At 47.3% G+C, this 22860-nt stretch overlaps 1 protein-coding gene across 1 annotated transcript in view; it reads right to left on the bottom strand.

Moving 5' to 3' along the window:
- Positions 1 to 22792, bottom strand: part of SUSD4 (sushi domain containing 4) — a 169422-nt gene extending 146630 nt beyond the window's left edge. The window contains exons 1-2 of the mRNA XM_004375906.2: positions 22641 to 22792; positions 21888 to 22058 (exon numbers count right to left, since the gene is read on the bottom strand). Coding sequence (XP_004375963.1) covers positions 21888 to 22023 — 136 coding nt within the window. The 5' untranslated portion in view covers positions 22024 to 22058; positions 22641 to 22792. The remainder of the gene's footprint in view (positions 1 to 21887; positions 22059 to 22640) is intronic.
- Positions 22793 to 22860: the final 68 nt, after the last annotated feature.

Genomic DNA, 22860 nt, shown 5'->3' with positions numbered 1-22860 from the left:
CTCTGCCTCTGATCAGCTGTGAAACCAGCAATTCACTCCCCTCTCTGGGCTTTTGTTTCCTCACGAGTAATATTAGGCACCCTCTTAAAAAAAAAAAACCAGTTGCCACTGAGTTGATTTCGACTCACAGCAACCCCGTATGTCGCAGAGTAGAACTACGCTGCATACGGTTTTGAAGACTGTGACCTTTCAGAAGCAGATCGCCAGGCCTTTCTTCTGAGGTACCTCTAGGTGGGTTCGAACTGCCAACCTTTCAGCGAGTAGTCGAACGTTTAACCATCTGTGCCACCCAGGGACTCTCCACCCACTCTAGCTCTAATACTACACACCCAGAGCTCAGACTGGGGGCGGACCATCAATCTCAACAACAGAACATTTATTATGTTTCTAATATTTGTTACAGCCAAAAAAAAAAAAAAGAAACCTTTTCTCATACGCTACTAAGCCATCAGTTTATAACACTGGGAACATCGCGTAATCACAGTTCTAAAATCTATAATGCTTCAATATGTCGTAACAACATGCTGTATTACGGAGAAAACTAAGACAAAGGCATCGCTTTGGCCTGTTTACTGGAATATTTCTCATTCTGCCCACATTTTCAGGGGGAAAAAATAAAGACGCGTATTTTCCACACATAATCTTCTATCATAACACAAGCTCTGAGATCCTGCCTATCAGTCAACTCTGATGCTGTCTGCCTGCCTAGCATGGTGCCCTGCCCACAATGGAGGCTCAAAAAATGCTTCCTGAATAAATGATCATCTCTTCTGTACATATTTATTCATTCGATATTTATACAGAAACCACTTAATAGCACAAAGATTTTCTAAATTGCACAATGTTTGCAATTGCCGGCGGACACAGGGTTAAATTAAAGGGGCAGCTTGCCGATGGCTACCAGAACCGATGATTTGTCGGCCAACACTGTCTGCTTTTCCTCTTTAGATCCTCTTTCCCCAGTACACCTTGAAGCCTATATCAACAATATTTAAGCCCAAAACCTCAAGAGAAAGGAAATCATAAACATGAAAAATAATTTCCTAATCTCTTGAAAACAATTTCCTTCTCTGCATGATCCCTATCAGTAGCTTGGCCATGGACTCACTCTAAGCAATCTGTTCTGAGCCTGTGATGTTTAATCGTTTTTGGGGTAGTGAGCCCATCTGAGAACCTGTTGGAAGCCAGAGACCCTTGTGATCATTAAGGTTGTGTGTCAGCTTGGCTGGGCCATGATTCTCAGTGATTTGGCAGTTATGATGTAGTCTGGCAGTTGTGTGATGATGTAATTTGGCAGTTGTGTAGTGATGTGGTCATCCTCCATTTTATCATCCGATGGAGTCACCTCCACCCTATGATCTGATGTGATCAGCCAGTCAGTTGTAAGGGGAATTTCCTCAGGGGTGTGGCCTGCATCCAATATATATGGATGTTCTGGCAAAGCTTGCTGGCTTTTGCTCTGGATCCTGCATCCAACTCATCATCATCTGACCCTTTGGTCTTGGGACTTGAGCCAGCGGCCTGCTGTACTGTTTGTTGATCTTGAATTTGTCAGCCTCCACAGCCCGTGAGCCAGTGGCCTGCCGTCTGACCTCCTGATCTTGGTTCATCAGCCCCTGCAGCTACGTGAGTCAGGAGAAGCCTCCAGTTTGACGCCTGACCCATGGACTTCGGACTTGCCAGCCTCTACAACTGTGTGAGCCATTTCCTTGCGAAAAATCTCTCTCTGTGTGTATATATATGTGTGTGTGTGTACACACTTCACTGGTTTTGCTTCTCTAGAGAACCCAGCCTAACACAACCCTCTTCGGAGAAATGCACACACAGGTCTTCATGCATTCCCAGGGGTGACACAGTGAGGGTGGAGGGCTGGTTCTCAGATCTCCCAAAGCTCCTTCAATGGGCACTAGGCTAAGAACCTTTAAGATGTACTGAGCAGAGAGAGGTAAGGAAGGGGAGCCAGCCCACATGTGACTTGGCCACTGCCTTCTCTGTCAGTCTGGACAGGCCCTTCTTGACCAAAAAGGGCTGCAGGTCTCCTAACAGACTCCTCAGAATGACAGCACAATTAAACCTGGGCACATAAGTCACTCACACACTCCACAGTTTTAGCTTAAAATATCGGAAGAAGAAGGAAAAAAAGAACAAAGGAAATCTTTTGATTAGGAGAGAAGAAATTGCCCCATAAAAAATAAATTTGAAATAACTACAAAATAAAATCCAAGGTGACCTCCTATTACTATAGATATCAGCCCGTCACTTTTCCGCAGGATAACTCACCATAATAATTTAATATTTCTGTGACCTAAACAAGGCTTGGGCCCCCTGGGTGGCCTGGGGAGCACCTGCAATTGACTTTTAGTGGCCAGCAGCTGTAATCGAATAATGGGAATGTCTAGCCGTTGGCTGGTTAGGTTAGAACAATGTTATAGCTCTGTAATTTGGAAGACTCTGCAATTTTGAGTTTCCAGATCATCTCTGGACCCCACCATCAATATCTGCACGTAGTCTGTGCACAGCAAACCCTGGGAAATGTTTGTTGAATGACTTAATGAAATACATAAACAAGTAAACAAACGACTTGTAGTTGCCTCCCACTGGAATCCCTGGATGGTGCAAATGGTTAAGTGTTCAGCCACCTGACCAAAAGGTTGGTGGTTCAGGTCCACCCAGAGGTGCCTTAGAAGAAAGGCCTGGCAATCTACTTCCAAAAGATCACAGTTTTTGAAAAGCTTGTGGAGCACAGTTCCACTCTGAGATGCATGGGATTGCCAAGAGCTGTCATATACTTGACAGCAACTGGTCTGTTCTCCTCAGCTGTCTCACACACACACACACACACCAGACACACACACAGAGGTGGTTTCATGCAGCTACGGCTTGCTCATATTGTTTCTTCCTCCCCTTCTTTACAAATTCCCACTCTTCCTTCAGAACTCAGCTCTGGCCTCATACCCTCCTACAGGCCTTCCGTGGTCTAACATGGCTGGAATAAGAACTCCGCCTTTGGGTCCCCAGAGCATCTTGTCATTGGAGCTGACATCTGTCTTCCTTTGGCCTCCCATGTAGACTTGAGCTCCTTGAGGGCTGGGGTTGCGTCTTGTTTGTATTTCTATTCTTAGCACCTAACACAATCCTTTGCACACAGTAAGTGCTTAATACACTCATGGTGAGTGAATGTTAGGGTGAGTGAAGATAGGAAGCGGGAAAGACTGCCTCGCTTTCTCACCTTGGGAGTGCAAAGCCATGTGTGAACCCCTTCGGCGTAAGTGAAAAGATCGGACACTCCAGGTGCTGTCACTCACCAAGAAAAGGGCAAGATTTAAGTCAGAGCCAGACATCAACCCTCTCACTGCCCTCCCTGCCCATTCCTGCAGCTGTTGTTGACACCTTACCCAGATGGCAAAAGCAAGAGGGAAAAGAGTTTAGAAATGATAAAATGCTTGACTCAACAATATCTGTTATTCATGCAATAGCAGGTCGTGGCGAGCGAATCTGGCTGCGGAGCCCTTCCAGCTCCTGATCAAGCTATGGGTATCTGACTAAGACTATGTACAACTAGAAGCACTGGTGGCACAGTGGTTAAGAGCTGTAACCGCTAACTAAAAGGTCAGCAGTTCGAAGCCACCAGCCGCTCCTTGGAAACCCTATGGGGCAGTTCTACTCTGTCCTACAGGGTCGCTATGAGTTGGAATTGACTCAAAAGCATCGGGTTTATGTACATTTAAGGAGCCCTGGTGGCACGGTAGTTAAGCACCCAGCTGCTAACTGAAAGGTCAGTGGTTCAAACCCACCAGCCACTCCACAGGAGAAAGATGTGCCAGTCTGCTTCCATAAAGTTCACAGTCTTGGAAACCCTATGGGGCAGTTCTGCTCTGTTCTACAGGGTCACTTTGAGTTGGAACTGACTCGACAGCAGTGGCAACGTACGTCTGTGTGTGTACTGTGCTTTGAGAGACACCAAGCAAGTGGAAAGCCTAGTGCTTACATCAAAACAGTCTCAAGAAGAAAACAGAAAACCTGACTAGTCCTATAAACATCAAGGATACTCAACTGGTAGTTTAAAATCCATCCACAAACAAAATATCTAGCCCAAGACAGTTTTATAAGTAAGTTGTATCAAACATTCAAAAATCAAATAATTCCAATCTTAAAATATTCCAGAATATACCAAAAAGAAGGAACACTACCCAACTCACTTATGAGTTAGCATGACCTTGATAAATCTAACAAGAACAGTATTAAAAAAAAAAAAAACCCACTGTCATCGAGTCGATTCCGACTCATAGCAACCCTATAGGACAGAATAGGGTCTGCTCCATAGGGTTTTGAAAGGCCCGGAGTTCAAATCCACCCGCCACTCTGTTGCAGAAAGCTGTGGCAGTCTGCTTCCATAAAGTTTACAGCCTTGGAAACCCTGTGGGGCAGTTCTACTCTATCCTATAGGGTCACTATGAGTCAGAATCAACCCTCGGCAACGGGAATGTCCTTCAGTGTGTGTGTACTGTGCTTTCAAAAAGTGGAAAGCCTCGCCCTGCCCCCAAAGAATTTATAACCTAGCTGTAGAGGTCTGACATGAGGTTTACTCCCTCAGTCCTTCACACATTCATTAGTCAGTAGACAAGTGTTTACTGAGTACTAGAACATGCAGAGTATGGTCAAGTAAAAAAAGACACAACTGTTGTGGATCCTAGCTTCAAGGAACTTACGTAACTAAAAATGCAGTGATAATAATGATGAAGATAATGAGGGTAATAACATACTAATAGAGTCCCTGGGTGATGTAAATGGTCAACACGCTCAGCTGCTAACCCAAAGATGGAGGTTCAAACCCACCGAGAGATGCCTCAGAGGAAAGGCCTGGCAATCTACTTCTGAGAAACCCTATGGAGCACAGTTCTACTATGACACACATGGGTTGCCATGAAAAGGAATCAACTCAATGGCAACTGGCTTTAACATAATAACGCTCAACACTTACTGAAACCTGACTATGTGCCAGGCACTATTCTATGCGCTTTCCTTATATTAACGTATTTAATCCCACACTACAGACCCATGACATGGGTATTATCTTTATCCCCATTTTACAGATGAAGAAACTGAGGCACAGACAGATTGAGTGGCTTGCCCCACATATTAAGCAACTAAGCAGGAGAATGGGATTCGATCCCGGGTGATCTGTCTGTCTCCAAACCCTTTGTCCTTAATCACTATCTTCAAGCGCCAAATGGATGACAGAGATCTTCTTTTCTCTCATTGCTAGAATGATGTAGCTGGGCTGGATGCGGTGCTTTCATAGGTTGGTGAAAGGATTTAAGGAGGCACAGCATGTAAAGCAGGTGTACACTCAGGTGGAAGCAGGTGGGATCCAGGGGCGAGCTTCCTCAAGTGTCCTCTCAGTCCCTACTCTGTCCAGAAAAACTCTGTGGGGGTGCCAAGGGCTCTGCATAAACCCCCTAAACCAGATCATCTCCATGGTTCTCTGCAGCTCAACACACCATGATTCCAGAGATCCGAAAGGTCTGAGAACAGAGAGATTTCTTCAAGGTAAGGAGACCCGGGGCCATCTGAGAGGTTAGAGAAGGTTGCGGAGGTGACAGCTAAGCTGCCTCTTATGGCACGGGAAGGATCTGTGATGGTAGAAAGAAAACAGAGGAAGTCCAGGCCCAGGAACAGCTGTGTAAAGGCCAGCTGGAGGACAGAGGAGAGTGGCTTAGGGTGGAGTGAATGAGTGGGTTCAGCAGGTCTTTTTTGAATTTTGCTCCACTCTCATTTTTCCAGGTTAACCAGTGTGACATCAGGTTCACTCTAGAGAATCCTGCTGACTGTGCCAATTGTGCAAACTAGTCCAGGGGAACTAAAATCACCCACTTCAGACACCATATTGTGTGGTGGATAACAAATCCCACTCCACATGCCAGCTGTGTCCTGCGGAAATCTCAGCTTCTCTTCCTTGTTCAGTTCAGACCCCAGCTGCCCACACAGCCCTCCTCTCTCTCATCTCTAGCCACCCAGGGCTGGGTCAGTGGGTACCATCCACAAGCTCGCAAGTCCACGACTCCCTCCTCTTCAGACCAGCCAACCCCAAACCTGGGGTTTTCCTTTAACCCTCTCAGGGTACCAACTGCAAGCCCAGTAATCCACATGAGTTTCTCCACTTCTGACTAGCTGGCTCCCCCTGTTCGTTTGGGTCCAATAATTCACTGGAATGACTCACAGAGCTCAAGGGAAATACCATACCTTAGATAATGGCTTTAATATAACAAAAATGGGTGCAAATGAAGGAACACAGAGGATGAGGTCTGAGAGGGGTCACAGCGTGAAGCTTCCATGTCCCAAGAAGAGACATGCTATCGTCTCCCATGCACGGTCACCAACCAGGAAGCTCCTCTGAGTCTCTCTGCTCAGCATCATTATTGGCCTCACCGCACAGTCAGAAAAGATAATATCACACCCTCTGAGGCTAGTCAACACTGGACCCCCCAGGTGGTCCCTCTCGTTCTAGTAGGGGTGGGGGGCCCATTCATTAGCTTCAGGTGTTGGTATGGCTAGAAAGAATTAAGAACAAGGGCCAAATGGCTTTCTGAAAGGTGATTCTACACTTCTCAAAAGGCTATCATTAGTGCATCCTCTTTCTTCTGGCCATCTTGCTCTTCAACTTTGTGAGATGGTGTGTATCTTAATGCAGTAATGATGCTGAAAAAGTAGAGTTTGAATTTAAGTTTAAGACCCAAGAAGAAATGGGCTCAGTACAATCTTGTTAATTTCAGGGGAAGCTGGCTTATGCTACCATCACCAAGAACATGACCCAGTTTAGCAACAGTGTTGACACAGCAGGTATTGAAGCAAATACCAAGTATTAGAAGACCAAGGCACATAGGAGGTAAGACACACACAAACCATGTAGCAAAGTCAAGGTAGAGACCAGCAACCAGCTCTACTTCTGATGAAAGCTCCTGGTAACCACACTGCATGGAATAAACTGAGAAAGAACTATTTTAACAGCAGCAACAATAGACCAACAGGACCAGCCCTTGACTGTGGCTGCAGTTCTCTATCCAAGGTGCAAAGGCAGTGGCTACAAAGATAGGGCAGGTTCAATCCCATTTTTAGATACTTTTGTGTCTGGAAAGGAGCCCTGGTGGTGCAGTGGTTAAAGCACTCAGCTAACCCAAAGGTCAGCTCAAACCTACCAGTTGCTCTGCAGGAGAAAGATGTGGCAGTCTGCTTCTGTAAAGATTTACAGCCTTGGAAGCCCTATGGGGCAGTTCTACTCTGTCCTACAGGTTCGCTATGAGTCGGAATCAACTCCATGGCAATGGGTTTGGTTTGGTTTGGTCTGGTGTGTCTGGAGAGCCCCCAAAGAACTGGGTCTTCCTTCAACTGGAGGTAACAGAAGGCAACAGCTCTGCGCGCTCATTACCATGTAAATGAAAACTGCAGCAGCAGATTTTCAGCAAAGCCACTCTCAAGGGGATAAGCGCCTTGCTACCTAATAAAACCATACAAGACCCTCCTCGATTAATGCAAAGGCCATTGATCAGGCTGTGCTTTAAGTAATCTTCCCCCCAGTCAGACCCCATCGTTCCAGGAATCCACTCACGCGAAGGTCTGAGGACAGCCAGGCTGCTGTCCTGAAGGGCTCCTAGGCTGCTGGAACGCAGACAGAGGATTTTCAGGCATTCCCCCAAAGGACTAGGCACCCCATGCTCTCCAGCCCACAGACACTCAGAAGCAGCATCCCACCTGCAAAGCTACAGACTCCCAAGAATCAGAGACAGCACGCAGCTGGAGGTGAGAGGAGGCATTCAGCGAGGCGAAAGCACTTAGTGACCCTCTGCATGCAAAGGCAGCTTATGATTCATCCTGCCACCCTAACTAAGCCTGAAGATGCTGGTCCACTGTGCCCACCCGCTTCCGACACCATAAATGCCGCGCAGGATGGGGCGAGGCAGGGGGGGCCCCATGGAGCAATGGCCTCCCGCGTGGGCCTCGAAGCACCCAAAATACATCACTTGTCCGCCTCACGTGTGTCATTTCTTTCCCCGGAGGCACAAAAGGGGCCTGGGCCTGGGCCAACAGCCATTGAGAAGTCCTTCTCAACGGCATGAGGACCTTCTCCGTCTCCATATGCGGCTATTCTCTGAGCGTGCCAGCAGCAGGGACAGAGCACAGCCTGGTACATCGTCTTCTGCTGCAAAACAGCTCCTGCAGCTGCCTCCCATCATATCCACACAGAATGAGCTTTCACGGGGGTCAGGACCCGCATGCAGGGAGGCGTTTACATGTTGCAGAGAGCATCCCCTCCCTCGTCTGGGACTTAGGGAGGCGAAAGGCAAAAAGGGCCCTAGGCGCTGTGAGGAGATGACTCCCTCCAGACAGGCAATAATAACTCTGTTTTGTATTTATAAAATGCCTCATCTTCTGACACTGCCTCCCGTACCCCGCATCCTCTGGCACCCCTGGGAAGTGTACAGGAATGAGCCTTATTGCCCCTGATTTACAGATGAAGAAACCAAAGCATGGGAGGTTAAATGACTTGCTTCAGAGGTGACAGAGCTGGTCGCAGAGGGTGGGGGTGACAGAGGAACATTCTCTGACCATCACACCTTTGAAGGTTAACTGATAGCCTGAGAAGACGGAATCCCTGAAGGACTCAAGGATAGAGCTGCCAGAGGATTTGTGCAGAAAGGAGACGCCTCGGAAGCGCGGAGCACACAGAAATCCCAGCGTCCCCAGGTGTGGGGAAGAAGGGGCCTCAGCAGGGGAGGAGTCCCACAGCCACCACCGCTGTACTCAGGCACCCAGTCCCTTCGGCCCAGCATCCCCAGTTTGTGAAACACTCGATTCCCAGGGCTACTTTGTGACCTTGTCAGGCTCTAGTTCTGCCTGTTAGCTCTGTCCTCCCAGTGAGGGCTAACAACATTCCGACTCTCCTGCAGTCAAGCCTCCAACATCACTATGCAGATTTTCCACCGCCCAGCCACAGCCTTCCTCCCTCCTGGCCCTGCTCGCCTTTCCTTTCCTTCCAGTTGGCAGGTACATCCAAAAGAGCCTGGGTGCCAGAAGCCATTTGAGATCGGCTGCTAACCTAAAGGTTGGCAGTTCAAATCCACCCAGTGGCTCCACAGAAGAAAGGCCTGGCAAACTGCTTCTGTAAAGATTACAGCCAAGAAAACCCTATGGGGCGGTTCTACTCTGCCAGCTCAGTAGCAGCCAACAACAGGTACATCCAGAATCCAAATTACTTGAACAGCATCCTAATAACAACACAATTAAGAAAGTAAAACCCCTGCTCCCAAATCAGAGTAGGCAATCAATAACCAGATATCAAGTATATGCTTTAACTACCAATACCGATTATCACCACAACTCCTCAGCCTCTGTACTGGCTTCCCCCGTTGCCAGTGAAATGCGGCTGTTTCCTGGGCTGCATCCTGGAACCCTCTTCTCTGCTCCCTCCACAAGCTCTCCCTGGGGAAGCCCATCCCTGCTGCAGCTCAAGCAGCCCTCTCAATGTAGATAACATCACAAACTTGCCTCTAGTCCTAATCTCGCTCCTGAGCACCAAACCAAATTTTCAACTGCCTATGGACAGATGGTGCCCAAATGGATGTGCTGCCGGCAGAGCGTCCTGATCCAAAATGAACTCGTCAGCTTCCCCTCCAATGACCACTGCCGCGGTGTGCTAACAGCTCTTCCTCTTCCTCCATCCCCATGTCCACTCAGCTGTCTGGCCTTAGTTAATTCTCCTTCTTTCATGCCTTCTACATCCATTTCTTCCTCTCTAGTTAAAGGCCTCATCGTGTCCCTCCTGGGCCAGTGCAATGGTTTCCCAACTGGCCCCTCTAGAATATAAACTCCATGAGGACAGGGTCTTCTGTTTCCCGCTGTATCTTCTCCCCCAGCACCTCACAGAAGCTCAATAAAAACTTAGTAAGTAAAGGTCTCTCTGCCTCTTCTCCATTTTGCGAAGCGCTTTTCTAAAACCAAGATCAGATCATGCCATGCCCCTTGTAACATCTTCTGTAGGCTCCCAGTTGCCCACAGTGTGATGTGCAAATTCCTAAGCATCACAGTTAAGCTGGGCATGTGGGTTCAGCCTCTGTTTCCAGCCTTTTCTCTTGTGTCTTCTCAACCTATTTTACCTTGCTAAGGCTGCCCTGAAGGCAGCAATGGTTAAGTGGTAGAACTCTCACCTTCCATGCAGGAGACCCAGGTTCGAGTCCCAGCCAATGCACCTCTTGCGCAGCCACCACCCGTATGTCAGTGGAGGCTTGTGTGTTGCTGTGATGCTGAACAGGTTTCAGCAGAACGTCCAGACTAAGACTGACTAAGAAGAAAGGCCTGGTGACCTACTTCCAAAAATCAGTCAATGAAAACCGTACAGATCACAAGGGTCCACTCCAACGGATCATGGAGACGGCGCAGGACCTGGCAGCATCTCCTTCCGTTAAGCATGGAGTCGCCATGAGTTGGAGCTAACTCCATGGCAGCTAACGACAAGGCTGCCCTGAACTATTCCTTGTCATCGATACACGTTTTCTCATTCTGAGTCTTTGCTTAGGCTGTCCCCTCTTCTGAAAAAAATCACCTCCCAATAACTTCCCTGCCTGGAAAATTAGTTTATTGTTCAAGACAGCTCAAACGTCATCTTATTCACTTCCCCTTCTCCTCCCCACTCCCAGTGTCTCTGAGATAAATCTCCACTACAGACCTGCCATATTACGGCCACGTAGTTCTATGGGGCTACTGGGGCCAAACATCAGTGACTACCTACTGAATGTCTACACCACACCTGTGTCTCAGCCTGAGCCACTCTGCATTCTTATGTATTCACTATGCTGTATCCCTTCAGCACAAAGAAGTTCTTAAAACAGCTAACCCCAGCACACTCAATGTAGCAAGCGTTCATTATCATGTTTGCTGGTAATGATGTTGCTACCTCAGACAGTTATGGAACTATCTGAATATTAATGCATTTAATTCTTACAACAACTATGAGAGGCAGATGGCCCAAGTATTATTCCCATCTCACAGACAGTGAAACTGAGGCAGCAATTAAGTAACTGTCACTCAGCTAGTGGGTGACAGTAGCAAGGAACACTGGCCCTGTATACTTTCTACTGGATCCTACAGCTCTCCAGCTCTTTGCCTGGAGAAATTAAAACATATCCACTAAGTCATTATTAAAAGCAAATGAACTAAAAATAGAACTATCACATGACCCAGCAATTCCACTCCTAGGTATATACCGAAAAGACTTGAAAGCAGAGACGCAAACAGAGATTTGTACATCAATGTTCACTGCAGCACTAATCCCAATAGCCCAAAGGTGGAAACAAGCTAAATGCCCATCAACAGATGAATGGATAAACAAAATGCGGTACACACAGACAATGGAATACTACAAAGCCAGAAGGAGAAATGAAATCTTGATACGTGCTACAGTATGGATGGAGCTTGAAGACATTATGCTGAGTGAAATACGTCAATCACAAAAGGATAAATATTGCATGGCTTCACTTATATAAAAAAACAAGAAAAGGCAAATGTATAGAGACCAAAGTTTATTAGTGGGTACCAGGGGTGGGAGGGAGTGGAAGGTGGGGGAGGTTAACGGTGATGGAAAAATCACATTGATTAAGGGTAGGGTTGCACGGTTGATTATCGTAATTGCTGTCGATAAGCTGTACACTTGTAAAAAGTTGAACTGGCAAAAGTTACGTGATATATTTATAACAACGACAAAAAAAAATAAAAGAGTAGCTGCTGAGGCTGCTTATGTATAACCAAACACCTCACGAGAATTTTTTCCTTGGTTTGGTCATGGTTTCATGGGACATCCCAGTTAATTGACCTAATAACGTGTTTAATGCTTCTGTTCTACCCCCTAGCTCATTGAGTAGTGCCTGGGGTCTTAAAATCTTGCAAGCAGCCATCCAAGAGACAACAATGGGTCTCTATGCACCTGGAGCAACAGAGGAAGAAGAAGAGTCAGGAATAGGAGGATGTTGAATGTGTGGCTAACTTCCTCCATGAAAACTGCCTCCTTTGCCATGAGACCAGAAGAACTGGATGGTGCCCAGCTACGATTACTGAACATTTTGATCAAAGATTCCATAGAAGAATCCTGATCAAATGTGGGAAAATGGAAAACAGAATTTCACATTCTCGTGGACTCTAGACTTTCTAGAGCCATAGAGAATGGATGAACCCCTGAAATGACTGCCCTGAGATAATCTTTAAACCTTAAACCAAAAATAGCCCCTGAAGTCATCTTAAAAACCAAACAGTAGTTTAGCTTAACAAGTAAGGTCTGCCTTGAGCGTTATGCTCTTTTAAGATCTATATGGGATCAAATTGACCTGAGCAACTCAAAAGATTAGATGGGAACCTTAGGGGGCAGTGAGTTTATGTTAATAGGGGAGGAACAACTCAGAAAAGGAGGGTGAGAATGGTTGCACAGCTCAAAGAATGTAATCAACGTCACCAAATTGTACATGTAGAAACTGCTGAATTCGTGTATGTTCTGCTATATATATTCTCAACAACAACAAAATAAGTAACATTTAGGGGGGAGAAAGCAAATGAGCACCTCCCATCTACAAAGCAGCAGAGTAGACAAAGGGCGATAGGAACAAAACCTGGTCTCCCCTGGACAATTCGAAGGGAAAAACCTCCGGGCAAGGTCACGTAGAGATTCACAACTGCAGCGTTCTAAACCAGATGAACTGCAAGTTTCTAAAATATTACTGCTCCAGGGTCAGCGTTTACCTATAATTTAAACATACAGGCAGCCTCAATCAGCCATCAAGTACATGCTGACATACGACAACCCAAATATGCAAATGTGTCCCCAAAAAGAAACTGTTAACTTAAAATGCACCCTTGAATCAATGCTAACTAACATGGAGACTTGGAGTTAGTTAACAGAGGTCTAATTGAACCGAGAGTCTCTCACAGGATTAACTCTCTAAACCTATCAAATTTCTGTAAAACAAGTAGATCCTATTGTTTCCTGCCTGGAGAAAAATCAGAATCTTCGGAGTTGAAGTGTTTGAGGAAGCCCAAAGGAGTCTCCCTCCACACACTGAGAATTTGAAAACCAGTGAGATCAGTAAGAATGTCGTTAAGCACACAGGTTTTAAAGAATCCACTGTAAGAAGGCATTTCTTTCTTTCTTAAAAGAACGTCCCTCTTACCGGTTCACCCAATTCAACCACATCTATCTTTTATAAATGCCATCAGACCCAAGAAATAAGGTCTTTTTGTATCTGGTTATTCTGAGAAAAAGCAACGCAGAGCATGAGAACCTCCTTGATCAGCTCTATTCCCACACTGCTAATTCTAGGAGGTAAGTCACCAATTTCAAACAGAAACAGGAGATAATCAGGTAGAACCTTCATTTCCAAAGAAGTTCACCCTTACTCATCCTCTCTCTTTAAAAGTCCAATTTATTGAGATAATGATGAAATGATCATTGATCAAGTTTACTAGGCTCTGCAACTCCTCTTACTTCTAAGAACCGAAATCGGTTCCTGGAGCCTGGGCCGACGCCTGGCGGAGATTCACGCCCGGGTGTGCCTACAGCCCCGGCCCTCCTCGGGCTGGCCTGTCCCCGCTCACAGCGCAGTAACGGAGGCTCCTCCACCACGGTGCTCCCGAGTTCACTGTCACTTCCAAACAATGTCAAGAATTATTTTCTTTTACTTCTCCGGTGTTCCCAGTTTACCTTGTTTAAGATTAATAGTAAGGCAATTACAACATTCTTGATTAAGAAGCTATTTTAAAATGCACTTTTAATTCCAGTTTATAGGCAACTCACTTAACTATTTCTATTCATTTTTCTTCTTGAGTGGATAACTTCTTCTCCCTTGTAGTAGCGCAGCAATCTCTTCCTTAAAGGAGGAGACATGGTGGGTCAGACTCTTCCCTAAGGCGCAGCATGGTGCGCTCTCACCATCGAACACCACTCTCCTAACAGCAAAGTAAGGGACGCTCCGGTGTCATAAGCCATCAAATCAGTTACTCTTACTTCAAATTTAACCTTTTTGAAGAATTCCTACTTGTGCTCAGGAGTGCCTGGGTGGTGCAAATGGTTCAGCGCTCAGCTGCTAACCAGAAGGTTGGCGGTTCGAGTCCGCCCACAGGCACCTCCAAAGAAAGGCCTGGTGATCTACTTTCAAAAAATCAGCCATTGCAGACCTTAGGGAGCACAGTTCTGCTCTGATACAAATGGAATCGCCATGAATCGGAATCAACTCAACCGCAACTGGTAGTTTCTTTAGCCCACGCTCCTCAGATGGAATTCTCTCTCTTTGCTTTACATGTCCACTAACTAGTGTGTCACCTACATCATGCAACTGAGAGGATGTGACGAAGAGGACAATCTGGATTCAACAGGCCTGGCTCTTGTCCTTGCTTTGTCTGACCGTTTGTGGAACCCTGGGAGATCAATTTCAGTGAAGATATTCTCTGCAAATTGACCAAAAAAAGGAGGGAAACAACCATAATCTCTTCGTTATCTTATTGGGTTGTTAAGAAAACTAAAGGTGGTGACATATGTAAAAACACCTTGCAAACTGTGGCACCCTCAGCACGTATTAGCGAAGGTCATTATCAGTGCTTGTCCAAACCACATGGAAAAGAACCACTCCAACAAAGGCTAATGCAATGGGAATGAACAGTTCAGAGGATCATCACAACGGGGCAGTAATGGTGACAACTGCCACTCTCAGAGGTCCCAGAGACCAGCCACTTATTTACCCACCCCTTGCCAGGCAGAGCAGGGAGGAGTCGGGTCAGGGCAAGTCCAGTTCTGACCACCTTCTGCAAAGGGCCACCCACCTGAGCAGGGTCCCGGAGTCCCGGTCCCTCACCTTTCCTCACTCAGATCGCCGGCTTCCGGCACTCTGCCTTCCCTTTGTCCTGGGTTTGGGGGATTTTTATCTTGTGATTGTTGCTTGCTTGTCTGTTTATTTGTTTCTTATTTTTGGTCAGAACACAAAAGAATTCCCTTACATCAGGGTGGGGAGAACCAAGGTTCCAAGACATTTGATAACTGCGGCTTAAAGAGAAATATTTGGATTGAAATAAAATGAGAAGAAAAAAGAATGCATTTAGGGATTGATACTATTTCCATTCCTTAGCATGCTCCAGAGAAGGCTTTTAATTAAAAGAAGGATAATCTGGGTCACCATGCCTCACGTACTTGCTGGGTGGCCCTGTACAAGTTGCCTAATCTTTCTGTGTCTCAGATCCTCTTCCATATGACGAGGATAAATCGCAGTACCTACCTCATACAGTTGCTGCAAAGATGAAATGAATTAATGGAGGTACAGTGCGAAGAACAGTGTTGACACCTAGTAACACTCCCTAAGTGTTTATGATGATGATGATGATGATGAATAATTTGAAAACATTTATCAATCACTCAGACGTTGGCCAGTTTAAAACTTTGTCCTATCTTTTCTCAATCACCCATGTTTAGGAACCTGTGAAGCCCTTGTCCCAATGAGAGTGGATCAATAAACCGATGTCGTCTCAACCTCATAAAGATATTACAGTCATGGAGGTTCGCTGTATTTCTTAAACATTCAGGTAAATGTATCTGATGCAGGAGAACATACATCTTGCTATCTCTTCTAGGTACTGTGGCTAGTTTTGGTGAAATGTGACTGTGTTTGTAAACAAATTAGAAAGCCTATTCTTCTGTCCCTTTCCCTCAATTCAGAAGCCCTGGTCCCAATTACCTATTTAGATATATTGTTGCTATGCGTGGCTACTTCAATTATAAAATACCAATATGCTTTCAAAATAAGGCAAGGATAAAGAAATGTAGCCTGGAAAATCACTTTTCTCATCAGTATCAATAAATACAACTAAATTTTAAATTGAATTAAAAATGTATGTGAAAAAAGTAATTTTATGCAAGCTTATTGCATTCAAAGTTTTGAGGCGAATCTAGCCCTGACTTACATGTTTATTCAGGAGCAAGGACCGCATCCACTTATATGTGTATCCCCAGGGTATGCAACAGACACTCCACAAAAGACCCAAACTCAAACTCACAGCCGTTGACTGGATTCCAACTCACAGTGACGGAACAGGGTTTCCGACTGCCACGTCTTTCTCCCACAGAGCTGCTGGTGGTTTCGAACCGCCGACCTTCTGGTTAGCAGTCGATCGTTTTCACCACTGCACACCCAGGGCTCCTCCCACAAAAGACGGATAGAAAAAACAAAGCCTGCCTTACCCAGGATTCAGAACACATGGAATTCCTAAAATCACAGAATCAAACAACGTTGTTGTTACTGTTTGGTTGCTGTCGAGTCGGCCCCTGACTCATGGTGACCCCCTGCATAGCAGAATGAAACGCTGCTTGGTCCTGTGCTATCTGCATGATTGGTTGGAGATGGACAGTTTTCACCCAGAGTGCTTGCATCGGCTGATTTTTTGGAAGCAGTTCACCAGGCCTTTCTTCCCAGCCCATCTTAGTCTGGAAGCTCCCCTGGAACCTGACAGACAGGTGGTGGCTGTACACGAGGTGCATTCGCTGGGACTCGAACCCGGGTCTCCTGCATGGAAGGCGAGAGTTCTACCACTGAACCACCACTGCCTCATCAAACAATGTTAGCGAGACAGAAGGCACTGAATCAAGGAGAAGTCCACTTGGGCAAAGCCATGTAGCTATTTATGGCAGAGGCTGAACTTGAATTCAGTTACCCAATAAAGAACTCAAGGTCTTCATGCCATATCACAGCTTCCCGTCTAAAGGCAAGTCTCCTTGGCCTCTTGGAAGCTTTTGAAATATGCCTCTGACGCTAAAAGCAGAGTATAACTTAGCTGATTTTCTTCATGTATCCAATCAATATTTACTGGAGAGATATTTTCACCTACTCACGTCCACACTCTCAAGAATTAAACAATCACTGGCTCTCTCTCCAACTTGCTTCTTCAGGCCTCTAAGACAAGAGATTTGCTACTTGCTTTATGAAATCCTTCTCGTGAAATCCAAAAGCTTTCAGATTTCACCTTGTAATTAGATCCAAAGTGTTTCCACGTGCTTATTTTAAGGTGGTCTTCTGCTGAATAAACATATAGTTTGAGGAGTTGGGACTTCGCTTACAGATTGCATTAAATACAGTTTGAAATCATGGCTTTTATCCATAGCATTGCATGAAAAGCTTAAACTCTACCATGTAAAAAAACTCTTCTTCATAAAACTTCAACAGACTAGCATCTCCAGATCAGTGAATCATCTGGAAAGCATTTGTTCCCGCCCACTGGCACACAGCCCAAGGCTACGGCCACACAGCCCATACATGACTAATGCCATAACTTGGGTGTGCAGAGAGGGCAGCCAGACTGGGGGGGTTGCCCTAACTCAGAGACTTGGAAGCAGATGAAGGAAATCAAGCACAGCTCTGATGATATTACACTCCTGCTCTAAGCCATTCAGGGGGTCCCCACTGCCTCCTGCGTGACTCCTCATGGGGGCTTCTAAGGACCCTTATGACAGGGTTCTAAGCTATTTGTCCTCTTACCCTACTTGGCCCCCTGCAGGTATACTACGTTCTAGATGAACCAGATTATCCTTTGCTCTCTGAATGGTCCAACCATGAATTACCTCCAGGTCCTTGTACAAGGTGTCTCTCCCTTGAGATGCCCCACTCCTGCCTTCCTCAGATCCCATCCAAGTGCTCTTCCCTGGAGCCTTCCCTGATTCCTCCTCCAACCTCCTGGACCACATCTAACTGGATATGACTGCAACAGCCATGAAACGCTTGCGCTTTTATAATTCACCCAAGGCACTGACTTTCTAAATGGTACAGCAGTACTTAGACGACATCGGTGGTTCACTGGTAGAGTTCTTGTCTTCCATGCAGGACACTCAGGTTGGATTCCCAGCCAATGTACCTCAAGCACAGCTACCACTTGACTGTCAGTGGAGGCTTTTGTGTGACTATGACGCTGAACAGGTTTCAGCAGAGCTTCCAGACTAAGAGGGAGCAGGAAGAAAGGGCTATAGAACTACTTCCGAAAATCAGTCAATAAAAATCTTGTTTCACCACAGTCTGACCCAATTGTGCATGGGGTCGCCATGAGTTGGGGGTCAACTCGAGGGCAGCAAGTAACAACAACACAGCAGTGATTTGGGAATCCTTTTTCTTCCTCTCAGCCAACATTAGCTAAGCATCTACTTTGGTCTGACACTGTGGTGGGTGCCTGAGGCATGAAAATGAATAAAGTCAAGGTTCTTTCCCTCAAAGGATTTACAGTCTAGTGAATGAGCCGAGGTTAGGACAGAGGATTATACCTTAGGTGATAAGAGCCCCAGGTGACGTGGGAACTTACACCAGGCCAAGTGTAAAAAAGATTATGGCATTAAGTTGGGTCTTGAAAACAAATTAGTTCACTGGGCCAAAAATGGAGAGCAAAGGAGAGCTCTTCTGGGTCAAAGGACTATTACATGCAACAGAGCTTGGCAAAGGTGCCAAGATCAAGGCATTGTCTTAGCTCCCTCCCCGCTACTACATCCTACATTTACTAAGTGCCTATGATTTCCATCCCTCAACCAACCCCACGAGTTCATCATCATCCTCATTTTACAGATGAGGAAATGGAGGCTTCCAAGGCCCCAAAGCTATCAAGTGGCAGAGCCAAGCCTCAGATCCTGCCCTTGAGCCTCCGATAATTTACGGGTGTGCTAATGAGTTCACTTTTGAGGACCTACTTGTAGAGCAAACTGCGGGCTCTCTTCCTGCAAGCCTGGGTAGACCACTCCAGACAGCCCTCAAACCCACAGCCAGCCTCTGGTACCCAGCACCTGGGAGGAGAAGGAAAGCAGCAGCAGAAACCACGCTCCATGCAGACTCCAGGAACAGTGGGTCCTGTGCCTCCCTAAAGACCTGCTATTAGTCCTCTCAGGTTACTTGGTCTTAGAAGCCCCAAATGAGGGCCCTTTTTCCTAATTTACAAAAGACAACCTGCAGAGAGCCAGCCACAAGTCACCTCAGGCCATCTCAGGCTCACGAAAGCTCTGGTAGCGCTCAGAGAATTGAACAGAATCTCTGGCTTTCTCGGACATCGCATTTGGTTTCTGACAGGAGTTCTTTTCCTCCCTTTTCTTCATCTGATCATTTTCTCAATTTTCCCCTCTCTGGTTCAGGCTTTTTCTATCATACTCGTATTGGACACATGCTTTTTTCTCCCAGCTGACACTATTATATCTTGCTATTGTACTGTTCCTTTTCCACTGAAAGCAATCAAAAATGAAAATCCACATTTCAGAACAGTGTCTATTAAATATGCACCTTTTTGTGGATGAAAAAAAGAAAGTGCTCCCAGAGGGCTGGTTTTCAGCTCTGCGTCTCACCTAAAGTTGGACACCGGTGAGACCTATCCCACGTATGCCATCTGAGTTTGGTAATTGAGAGTGATGGCAGAAAGTCTGGAGTGAGAACCAACTTATTTTAAAGAATGCCTTAGTCTAAAGCTTTGCTAATCAAAGTACGGTCTGTGGACCAGTAGCAAAAGCCTCACCTGGGTGCTGATTAGAACGCAGAATCTCAGGCCCCACCGCAGAACTACTGAAGGAGAATCTGCCCTTTCACCAGATCCCCAGGTGATGTGTACGAACATTACAGAGTTTTAGAAGCACAGGTCTAGACAACTCTAGGGTGAATTGTTTTTATTCCATCCTGGAGCTTCCACATGGGTTTTCCCCCCGAAGAATGAAAATCTTTGATAATAAACTCCATAGGACATCCCCCACCACCCTTCTCTGCCCAAACTGTTTATTCACAGAGGAATTCTGAAATGATAAATATTCTTCTAGAAAACACACTCTCAGCCTGAAAGAGTCTTTCTGCAGTGGATGAGAACCTAAAAAGAGAGAGCTCTGAAAGCGAGAGGCGAGAAGCAGCTCTTACTCCAGCCCTCCTCTGCGAGGCTCTGGATCTTTTTGCTTGACATATACCCCTCTGGGAAGGAAGGGATGAAAGACGTGCTGTATGCACCTCACGGAGCCCTGGCAGCACAATGGTTAAGAGCTCGGCTGCCAACCAAAAGGTCAGCAGTTCGAATCCACCAGATGCTCCTTGGAAACCCTATGGGGCAGCTCTACTCCATGCTATAGGGTCGCTATGAGCCAAGATCGACTTGACGGCAACGGTTTGGGTATGAACCTCACAGGCGACTGACGTGAGAGGGAGGGGGTCGTGCTGTGCACCAAACTCAGAGATCCTTGAGGAGGATGCTCTGTAAACACAAACAGGAGGAACCCAGAGCACAGCCTTCAAATCCAGCAGGGCTCTATTCAGACCTCCCACATCCAATAAGAACTGTCAAGTCCCAGGTGAATGAGCCCTGATATACTAATCTGTCATCTACATGGGAAAAATGGACCAAAAGGAAGGAAAAGCATATGCAACTGGCTGGAGGAAATGAAAGCTAGAACTGGGAGGTAAGAGAAGAGGGGAAGAAATGACCTAGCCCTACTCAACCCTGCCCTGCCCGCCTGTGCCCTTCATCCACCAAGCAGAGTCAGTATCCAGGGCAGAACAGAGCCCTGGCAGGCTCCACATCTGACCTCGATTTTTATGAGGAGGAAGCCTGCCTTAGAGACATTTCTCTGAAAATAACAGTATAGAAAAAGTTACCCCTTCTTATAAAACAAAACAAAAACCAGGTCCCCAACCAAGTGTTTTCTCACTAATTCCGACAGGCACGCACATCACAACAATTATCTTTATACTCTGGACACATTTCCAAATGGGATACCTGTATTACTGACTACTCGGTGTGAAAGCCCAACTTGTTATCCCCACCCCTGCTCCTGCTAATTCTTCAATCTTTCCATCTTCACCTTCGAATTCTCTGAAAACAGCAATATTTTAAAATGCTAAAATGGTTTATTTATATCAATCAATACTTGGTTTTCCACCATTTATAATTTATTTGTATATCAACAGTAGTTCAGCTCCAGAAACATGGTTCTGTCCTTTCAACACGTCCACACTAGCAAGCCCTCGCAGAAAATTTGGAATGGACAGCAACGATGGACAGCAGCAAGCCGCGGAGGTAAGAAGGCTCTCAGGCTCTGAAATTCCAACAGAAACTCCACATGTGAAGACATTTACCAAAACCAAAAGATAGCCCCCTGCCCCAGACCAAGTATGTTATACATCAGACGCCTCCAGAGACTGAGGCTATCAATTTTACTTCAGCTAACTTCTCTTTCACAGGCGAGCACCTGACTTTTTCCCCGTGTGTATCAGACCCAGACAGGCAAAGCAATTTTCCAGACCCACAACTGACGGAAAACCTCTGCTTCGCCTCCGCATCCCCAACATGCCCAGACATGCTGGCACACACCACCTCCCAAGGAAAGAGAAAATGAAGAAAAAGTTAACTTTCAAATAAACCTGTCCTTCAGCCCGACCGACCGGCCGGCCATGTTTTCAGACCCTTCCCATTCACAAACGTGGTTCTTGCAACTCTTGCCGAAATCCAGGCGGGGAAACCCGGCCCCTGTCTGCTAAGGGTCACAGGTCCACAAACACAGGTGAACTACAAACACACCACTCTCTTCCCCTTTCTCTTGGCCGAAGTGAGAATTACGAGCCAGGCTTTGATGTCTTTCCTTCCGAGAAGCCAGGCTGGGCGGCTGGTGGGAAGCCACAGTCAGAATGCGGGTGGGCGAAAGTGTGCGTCCACGGAGGAATTTCAGGGAACTCCGGGGGGGTTCTGAAGAGGGCAGTCTCAGGCTGGGACACAGGGACCCTCGGGCTCTCAGGTTCCCCTAAAGTCTGGGGGGGTATAAGGGGGACAGGGCTGGGGCTGTCCCGCGGCCCCCGCGTGTCAGCGGGGTCACTCACCGCCCGTGAGCTGGGCAGGGCCGAAGCACAGCGCCAGCTGAAACCACAGGATCACGGCCAAGAGTCTCTGGGGGGACTGAGGCTGCTGCTGCTCTAGAAATCCATCTCCATGGCTCGGGTTCATTCCATGATACATCTTTCATCCACAGAGGGCATCCGGCTTGCAAGAGTCTGCAATCAGGAGCGGAACACGACAATGCCCCAGGCTGCCGGGTCCCGGGGGCCACGCTCCTCCTCCTCCGCCCGGGACCCGGCGCCCCGGCTCCTCCGTCTCCATGCCCGCTCCTCCCCCGCGTGGCCCCCGCCCCCTTTCCCACGGCGAGCTCCCCGCCCCCAGCGCGGGGTACACTGAGTAACAGCCGCCGTGGGATGCTGCGCGTGCAGGGGAGTGGAGGAGGGGAGGAGAGCAGGGGTTCGCGCATTGGCTCTGCGCCGGTCCCCGAAATTCAGCGGTTGTGACCATGACAGGAAAGTCTACAGCCTTCTTGCATCTCGGGGCTGAGCAACCACTTTTCCCTGGGCCTACACATTTCACTCTTGCCAGTCTCCCAGTGTGGCACCGGGTCCCCCCTGCTACTTCTCTGGCTTTCCCCAGGATCGGGATGGGTCCTATTGCTACAGTCCCCAGAGAGATTTCTCTGCGCGGTTCAAAAATTCCTTCCTTGGGGAGCAAAAGCAGGCAGCAACTCCCTCTCCCCGGCCTGCGCACTCCTCGCCGGGATGGAAAGCCCCTTCCGGGGCTCTCGGGCTTACCTGTGGGTCTCATGCATGCAGCTTCCTTTCCTCCTCCGCCTCCTCCCCCTGCCAGTCTCACCCGCATCTGTGCGCGACCTCTGCTGCCGCCGCTGCGCGAGCGAGCGAGACGGAAGCCTCAGCGGCGGCGGCGGCGCCCGGCTCCAGCTCCCCCGCTCGCGCTCTCCCTCCCCAGCTCCCGCGGGCGAGGCTGCGGGTGCTGGGGGGAGGACGGCAGCCT

The sequence above is a fragment of the Trichechus manatus genome, unplaced genomic scaffold (assembly GCF_000243295.1).
Source record: "Trichechus manatus latirostris isolate Lorelei unplaced genomic scaffold, TriManLat1.0 scaffold00039, whole genome shotgun sequence".
Classification (NCBI taxonomy): domain Eukaryota; kingdom Metazoa; phylum Chordata; class Mammalia; order Sirenia; family Trichechidae; genus Trichechus; species Trichechus manatus.
Note: the sequence above shows the minus strand (reverse complement) of the source record. Positions and strands in the feature narration are given on the sequence as shown.